At 38.9% G+C, this 8814-nt stretch overlaps 1 protein-coding gene across 3 annotated transcripts in view; it reads left to right on the top strand.

The window, feature by feature from the left end:
• Nucleotides 1–8137, top strand: part of MTR (5-methyltetrahydrofolate-homocysteine methyltransferase) — a 129966-nt gene extending 121829 nt beyond the window's left edge. For 2 of the 3 annotated variants that reach the window (XM_061624576.1, XM_061624579.1), the window contains 3 exons: nt 730–922; nt 2812–2924; nt 4458–7300. In XM_061624576.1, coding sequence (XP_061480560.1) covers nt 730–922; nt 2812–2924; nt 4458–4544 — 393 coding nt within the window. In that variant the 3' untranslated portion in view covers nt 4545–7300. Of the gene's footprint in view, nt 1–729; nt 923–2811; nt 2925–4457; nt 7301–7742 lie in introns of those variants that run through there. The other variant, XM_061624578.1, reaches the window with a different exon arrangement.
• The last annotated feature ends 677 nt before the right edge of the window (nt 8138–8814 follow it).

Here is an 8814-nt window from a genome sequence, read left to right on the forward strand (position 1 = left end):
CTTTGGGTCGGCTGTGTGGTGAAAGTTAAGACAGTATAAGGCCAGGATTTTAGCATTTGTCATGGATTTTTTCTTCATTTTTTTTTTGGATCTTTTATTTTTAATTCAAGTTTTTCTAATTTGAAACAATAAAGAAAGCATGGTAAGTTAATTTAAACTGATTCTATGGTAAGAAAACAAAGTACATTTTCATGATGCTTTTTAAAACCAGAAAATCATGACAATTACCACATTTACATGCATTTAAAAGGACCCAAATAGAGCATATTGTGCCAGAGTCTTTGTGGAGTGATATTTCTTATCTACACAGTAATAAATAAAAGTATACCAATTTTCCTGTTTCAAGAGGCTTTTGGAAAATCTAATTTGCTGAGTAACTTGTTTTATTATCACAGTATCTCAGAAGCGTGAATATCAGGCGGCTGTGGTAGCACAGCTTGTGCCTTTCGATGGCTTAGCTATTTTGTATTTTTAAGGATATGTTGCAGCTCAGTAGAGGCCTTGGGATATTTTTTTAAGTGCAGAAATCATGGCCCCACACGTTTTTAAACATGTATTTCAGTAAAAATAAGGATAAATGGGAAAGAACCTGGTTTCTTCACAATTATTGTCAGTATTATATTGAAATAATAGCTAAAGTATATAAATTATATTGTAGTCTATTTTAAGTGATAGGTAATTATTTGGTTTCAGACAGAGTAGCCATGAATTTGCTTTTGTTCTTTCAAGGCGTTTGCAGAGGAACTTCACGAAAGGGTCCGGAAAGAATTTTGGGCTTACTCTGAAAATGAACAGCTGGAATTTTCAGACCTGCGTAGGATTAGATATGATGGTATTCGTCCAGCTCCTGGGTATCCATGTCAGCCTGACCACACTGAAAAATGCACCATGTGGAGACTTGCAAACATTGAAGAGGCAACAGGTGAAGTCTGATTTTAAATGGACTTTTGATTTAAAAAGAAAATAATCTTTCCTGTTTTCTTTTTGCAAAGTTAAGTATGTTTAAATTGTGGAAAATAAGAAAAAATGTCTTTTGAACTTTCATTCTTTTATGTTTTTGGCCTCAGGTGTCACTTTGACTTTAACAGGGAAGTGAAATTGCAGCCATTTATTGTGTCCCATTTAGTAAGTTAAATATTGGTGTGTGTGTGGGTTTTCCCCCAGAGTTTTCTACCACCTTTTTAGAAATTTCTGCAATCCTTGTGTTTATAAATGCACCCCTATCTGGCAACCAAGAGTACAACTACATATTTCCACTAATCAATAGTTGTGAGAATGTGTGCCATGGAAGATATTGTTTTGCTCTGTTGCAGAATCATCCAATCTATAAGCAACCCACTATTAAAAAACCAAGTTTAGACTAATTAGAGGCACAGTGACCTAATTTGTGATGACATAGATCCTGAGCACAGCTCATTCACAGAAGTGTACATTTTTGTAACCAGTAAGGTGTAGCAAAACAATGTTGTTTAAGAATGCTGTAGGGCACCTTTCTCCAGCCTGCTGCCTCACAGCTGTTTTGTACTGCAAGTCACATCAGCCCCCAGCCAACACAGGCACTTGTCATGCTGGCTGGGACTGATGGGACTTGTAGTAATAGCTGCTGGCACCAATGTTGGGGAAGGCTGTTGTAAGGTTACAAATCAAGTTAGGATATAATTTTGGTGTATGTCCCATCCATGGCAATGTATCATTCCTGGCTTTATATATAGCATGACTGGTGGCTCTATATTATTTTTACTGGGGGTTTCCCTTCCTTGTTACTCATCTAGAAGAGATCTTGTAGAAGTGAAACTTTTTGTTTGAAAGATACTCAAAAGTCAGCTGTTTCACTGTTGATTTTACAAACATCATGGCTAAAGTTCAAAAGCTCTAGCTTCAGGAATGTTTTATCAGAAGTTTAAAAATGGTAAACAGAGGAATAGAGTACAATATATTTAAATAAAACAAAAAGTGTTCCAAAGTACAGTGACTCAGTGTGACTCGCTTTAGTGGAGGGGTGGGTAACCTTTTTACTGTTAAGGACCACATTCCCTCAAGGATAATCTGTCAGAGACCACGTATGGGTGGCGGCGGAGCCAGAGCCAAAAGGGGACAGGGTTGGAACCAAAAACCAGTGGGGGGCCTCCTTTTCTATCCCTTTTTGCCACTTCTCTCTCTCTTCATCACTTGCATGAAATTGTACCAAGGGTCACATGCGGCTCTAGGGTCACAGTTACCTACCTGTGCTTTAGGAGCACACAAGAGGGGTTGTAGCTTAGTGGTAGAGCATCTGCTTTGCATGCAGAAGGTCCCAAGTTCAATCCCTGGCATCTCCAGGTAGGGCTGGGAGAGAACCTTGCCTGAAACCTAAGAGAGCTGCCGCCGCCAGTCAGTATAGACAATACTGAAGTAGATGGACCAAAGGTCTAATTCAGCATAAGGCAGCTTCCTATGGTCCTAAGAATTAGGCTGCGATTTCCCCTCTGAGGGCTTTTATTTAGAAACTGTTTAAAATGTCCATGATGTTAAAAAACAGCAGTCCTATGGCCTTCCATATGTGTGAGAACAATAACACTTAAAATGGTTTCTTACTGTAAGTACCTGGTCTCTGTTTGAAGCAATTCATATTCATTATCTTGTTAATCCTCAGAACAAGGAACAGAGGCATGGCAGTGTTGATACATCCATATTAGGGATGGGGTAATATGGGCAGGGGTTAGGGCTGATGCAAGAGTGGCTTGTCTTAAATCCATGTAGTGACTTTCTGGCTGAGTTGGGATTTGAACCAAAGACATCACACTCACAAATGTTTTTCATTGACTCTTTCAGGTATTCAGCTAACAGAATCCTTAGCGATGATACCTGCTTCCTCAGTATCAGGTCTCTACTTTTCCAATCCTGAATCCAAATACTTTGCTGTTGGGAAAATATTGAAAGATCAGGTAAGGCCTAACACCATGGAAATAGTATAAAATATGTAGTACTGGGGAAGGCAAGAGTTGATGTCAGTCTGATCAGGACAACTTCTTTTAAATATAGTAGAAGTTGTAAAATCCACAGACTTTTTTGAAAATGGAGATTAGATTAGTAAACATATTTCTGATACAAATTCCCTGAGACCTTTTGTGTCTTTAAAGGTATTGGTCCAAAGAACTATCATGAACACACTTTTTAATTTAAAGCATTTCCCCCTGATCTTCAGCAGAAAAGGCTCTGGGTGACTTATATAGAATTAAAAACAAGATAGTCTCTGCCCACAGGCATAACAATCTAAAAGGCTTAGGAAAACAAGTAAAGTTACTATAGTAATTCTTAGAAAGACCATCTGGAATGGAAACGGTTCATGGCATGGTGGAACCAAGTGGAGTTGGTCTCTTAGCAAAAGAGATGATATTCCCTGCTTCCCATTTCAGCCTCTGTTGAAGCTGCAATCAGACCAACTAGCCTTGAACATATTGTATCACTGGAATGAACCAGGAGTTGCAGACTGGCCAGCTGCCTACGTGAGATGCCCTCTCCTCCCCCACCCCCTGCCCCGGCCAGAATATGTGGGGCTACCTGATTCTGGTTGCTGGGTAGCTCACATTAACAACACTATGAATAAAGTTGAATGAGAGATCAAAAAGAGTACAGTGGCTGTATAAATTGTGGGAGCAACTGAAAGTGATTAAGATGCCAGCCTGGAAAAAAGAATGTTGTAATTAAACATCAAGCTATGATAGAAATGTAGAGACTGATTAACGGTTATGTTAGGAGAAACTTTTTAATACCAATTTGGATCTAGAGTTTTTAAAATTCTAATTTGAATGTTTTGTGTTTGATGTAGGAATGCAAAGATCTGTCAATTTCAGCTCTTTCAGTTTCTTATTTTTCCAATCTTAAATTTAGTTCTCCATATTTCTGCAGCAATTCATGATTTTTTTTAAAAAAAATTCTCATAAAATCCTCCAGCCTCGAAGCGCAAATTTCTCCTAATAAACATATTTTTGTAGGCAGTTTTGACTAATGTGCACATTTCCGCAAGCAATTTCTCATCATATAATGCATTTGTGTATTATGCACGCTTTCCCTTAATGAATACATTTTTGTAAGCATTGTTTGATTTGTCAACTGCATTGCAAAATTCAAATAAGTGTGAATTTCAAAGGATTCCTGTGTTTCAGTTCCCATTTTGTTTCGGAAAGTGCTAATTTGATTCAGTTTGAAATGCAAACTGAATCAAATTTTTCGCCCAACCTTCAATGCAGCAGTTTGTTAGTGTTTATAGTTTGTCTAGTTTTTTGTCTGTTTTAGTGTATTTTATGTGTTAGAAATGCATGCGTTAGGAGGACACAAGTGTACAGCTGAGTTGTAAAAATACAGTCATTTTCAAGAATGGTTAATGTGACTTAATTTTCCAGACATTTTGATTGCACTGAGAATTGGAAGCTTTAGCAGTTAATGCTAAACTAGTTATCTCCTTGTTCATTCTGCAGGTTGAAGATTATGCCCTAAGGAAAGGCATGCCTATGGCAGAAGTTGAAAAATGGCTGGGGCCCATTCTTGGATATGATCCAGAATAACTGTATGTTTATTGAGGATGGGGTGGGGATGGGATTTTTGTCTTGAAGAAAAGAATAACCTCAGAACTAGTGCACAAGAAACAGTTGCCATGTGAAGGCCATTTTAATGTCTACCTATGGCAACACCTCCCACAATGGCAGTGGAGCAAACCTTTTAAGTTTTTTGTCACCATAGGAAGTCAATTAAAGTGGCTAACATATGGTGACTATACAGGTTCACATGTGTCATTTTGCTTCTTATTAAAAGGTCGTTCCAGTTGGTTTTTGGAGCCTAATCTAAATGAGATGAATATACATGAAATCACATGTTCCTGACTTGCTAAGTTGTGGGGTGTTTTAATAGAAAAGTTTAGTATTTAAATGTGCCCTTAGTAGAGCGCTAATGAAATGCTACGCAAATCCCATAACCCATAATTATCTCCTTGTAGGACTATTGTGACTGGGTTGAGTGTAGCCTTTATATTTATTTGTGTCCACAAGAATTAAGTTAAGACAAATATTTGCACTGATGTGTCCCACTGACTGGGAATGTGAATATAATCACAGGACACTTATCTTTAATTGGACTGTGTGTATACATATTTGCAAATAGTCAGATATCAGACAGATATAAGTGCCGTGATTCTAATTTCCCCAAGTAACTCCAATTTTCAGAATTCCTAAACACATTTCCTGATTGCTCACCTTAGTGCAGCTATCTGGTAGACCCAGCAGAAATCATGTAGTTCTTGGAACTTTTATAATTTCTGCTTGTAAGATAGTTATATTCACAGGTATTTGAGCCTTCTGTTCCATTATTACTGAAAAATGTTCTTTTGTCTGTGTTTTTTATATATATACCAATAGCAGCCACAATGTTAGGCCATAAATCTTTATGTGTTTACTTCTTAAAGTGTGGGATCACACTAGCTTACCCCACTGCCATAATGAGGTCAATCTCTTGAAATCTCTATTGAGTTTTTTGAAGGCCTATATGATTCTTTGGATTTTCCCCACTGTGGCTCATCTTTATTCTGGTGGCATTGGTTTGAGAGTTTAAATTAGTAGCTTATAGTTCCACAGAAGGATTTCAAGCATTTTATCCTGTAGTCTGAGAATAGCACCCCTTCTTATTCAAAGAAGCATATCATTCATAAATGGGGTTTGATAGGTTTTGCCTAAGGCCTCAATAAAGTGAAAGTAAATGGGTTTACATTTCTTTAGTCACAATAAAAAAAATCTAATGTTGTTAAAATTGACAAGTTTCAGTCCCAAGAGCAATAGATTAGGCCTGACTCCAGAAAACAAGGTAAACATGAGACTAAGTCTGACATTCTGAAAGGTCAAATAAGTCATTTCAAGAACAGAGAAAATGTCATGGACAATTCTTAAAACTTTTTCCAGATGAATGGATATACAGGTATTTTGCTAGTCAGCATGTGATGTGCTGAGCTGATAAAACAACTCAACACTGCATGCTAAAAGGTTGTTGGAGGACCCTTGTTTCATTATTTGAGCATCATGGGAGTTGCTGCAGCATGGCTTCTTCCCATACCATTTGAGTAACATAGGTAGCCCCTGACCACATTGGAGAAGCTCATGATGTGTCTTATTACAGTTAATGCAGAGATGAGGAACCTTTAGCCCTCCAGGCATTGCTGGACTAAACTCCCATCATCTCTAACCATTATTCATGCTGGTTGGGGACAGATGGAAGTTGCAGTCCAACGGCACCTGGAGGGCTACAGGTTCTCCACAGCTACACTAGAGTGTTGCCCTTGTTTCCATGCTGGCATTGAATGGAGCTGTATCATGATTTTTTCCCCCTACATGATCTTGGACTTCTGATGTTGCCCAATTCACTTAGGTAAAATCAGGTGATCCCTTTACCAAATGCCTATCTCTAACATGATTGAGGCCATCAGTAGGGCAACATGTGTTAAGGAAACAGAAATATGTCTCAAGTATTCCATTTGACTAAAACTGCTGAAAGACAAGCGGCAAAGGGTCAGTAAGGTTATACAAGCTACATAGACAAACAGTGGTCTGGTTCGCACCTCATGCTTAGCCAAACCACAGCTTAGTGCAAATGCATGGGCTCCCAGAGAAGAGATCACAGCCATTTTGCTCCTCTAGGTGTTTTTTACAGATGCACTGAGCTAAGCCATGGTATTGTTTAGCATGTCATTGAAACCTGGGCACATGTTTTCACTCTCCTGACAAACCATAAGGGATAAACTATAGGCAAACCTGGGTTTGGATGATATGCCAAGCCGTGGCTTAGCTCCGTACAGCAGCAGAACGACTGTGAAGGAGGAAAGTATCTGTGATCTAATCTCCCAGAGCCCACACACTAAGCCATGGTTTAGCCTAATGTGGTTTGGCTTAGTGTGATATGCAAACCAGGCCTATGAATGGAAAATCTGCTGCTTGCTTCCTGAAAGTTTGTTTTGTGTTCCTCAGTTACTCAATCAGCCTGTACACTAGGCTAGCAAAGCTGCCTTAGGATGCTATTGCTTCTGTGATGCAACTTGCTTAGCAACTGATATCAACAAAAACAAGAACTTTGATTCTTAAACTGTTAAACAAAATAACATATTCATGGCACTGTGGACCTCAGCAAGAAATATGGAAATGGTTATTTGAATAGTCACAGCTTTTGTGTGCTTCATGTAACAGTCCATTATTCTGACTTTCAGAATGTCTTTTATTATAAATGCATATTGAGATTGAGTTTCAAAAGTTTGCCATTAAAATTTGGTTCAATATAAGATAAACCTGTCTGTTTGTTTCTCTTTTATTAATTAAATGAAAGTAGAGAAACAGTCTTCAGGCAGGAGCTAGTACTGAAATAGAAAGCAAGAAGAATTACTTATGATTGGGGGTGGGTGGGTGGGGGATTTGCAGCCTCAGCTTCCACAAGATACAGCTTTGTGATTCCTGATTCGCAAGGTGATGAAGAGCAAGATGTGTACATCCTTGTTTGTAGAGTGCTGGCCTTCTCCCTTGATAGGACTCAACAATCCAGCAATGATAACAGCCTTCCTTTTCTTTTGCTATTCTGACTGGGTTTCCCCTCAAAGTATCTGAGTAGCTGCTTGCTACAGTCAGCCATCTGTCATGAACACACCAAATGATAAATTGTGGCTGGAGTTGAGGGCCATCCTCCTAGAGAAGAGGCTGCATCCCTTGTTTTTTCAATAGGTATTTCCATTGCAGACCAACGCAGAGATTCACAGAAATCACAAAGAAGAAGGTTGCTTACTTGTAACTGATGTTCTCTGAGAGATCACCTATGCAGTCACACAACCTGCCCTTCTCTTCTGTAGTATCTCTTGCTCAAGACAGAACATTTTTTTTTGTGGCAGTTGCGAAGAAACTAAATGGGAAGAAGGCACTTGCCTTGCCACTGGAGGCATGCATTCATAATCAAAGATCTCCAAGGAGGGGGGAAGGTGCATATGCCAGCTCCTTGGCTCCAGCTCTAAAATGTTTATGGAGTCAGCTCTGTGTAGGGACAGAACAGATGTGTTGAAGGAGTCTTGTGCAAACCTCTGGAATAGTCTATCAGTGTTTGTCTCCTTGTGAATTAAACCAGAATTTCTCTCCATGTGTGCTTAATACAGGAAATGATTCATTTCAGCAGACAAACATCATGTGCAACATCTATTGGATACTGCATTTCTAATGCTGAAGTTTGTATTAAGCCTCGGTATTGAGCCTAATAATGCTTTAAAAAAATGGACCTGGGATAGCTGACTTTCTATACACTTATGTGTCAGTTGTGACCTTGTAAGAAAATCTGTCAGCAATTTAAGGGGAGGCTGGTTGGCAAGAAGAACTGAGATAGATGTCTCATTGATCAAGGAGCTCATTTAACAAACTGCTCTTCAGATACATGTTGGTACAAATTGTACTCTAGTTATTATAAATCATGGTGCTTTTTATAAGCACTGTTTCAATATTGCTTGTGCTAAACTGTTTGGAATTCAGGGCATAACTTGTTTTAAAGGCCTAGTTTTGAATAAAGTGGAACACCAGTGTCAAGGCTACACCACTCAGATCACAGATGGAGGTTCATGCAATTCTATATTTTCACTCATCTCCTATTTTTTTTTAAATTCCAAAACCTGCATACAGACAACTAGTATGTCAGGGAGAAGGTTATATTAGAACCTTACTCCAAGGGAAGCTGGGAGGGTGGCAACAAGGGAGAGGGCCTTCTCAGTGGTGGCCCCCAAATTATGGAATGATCTCCCTGACGAGGTGCACCTGGTGCCAACACTGTTAT

This window comes from Rhineura floridana, chromosome 4 (assembly GCF_030035675.1).
Source record: "Rhineura floridana isolate rRhiFlo1 chromosome 4, rRhiFlo1.hap2, whole genome shotgun sequence".
Taxonomy (NCBI): domain Eukaryota; kingdom Metazoa; phylum Chordata; class Lepidosauria; order Squamata; family Rhineuridae; genus Rhineura; species Rhineura floridana.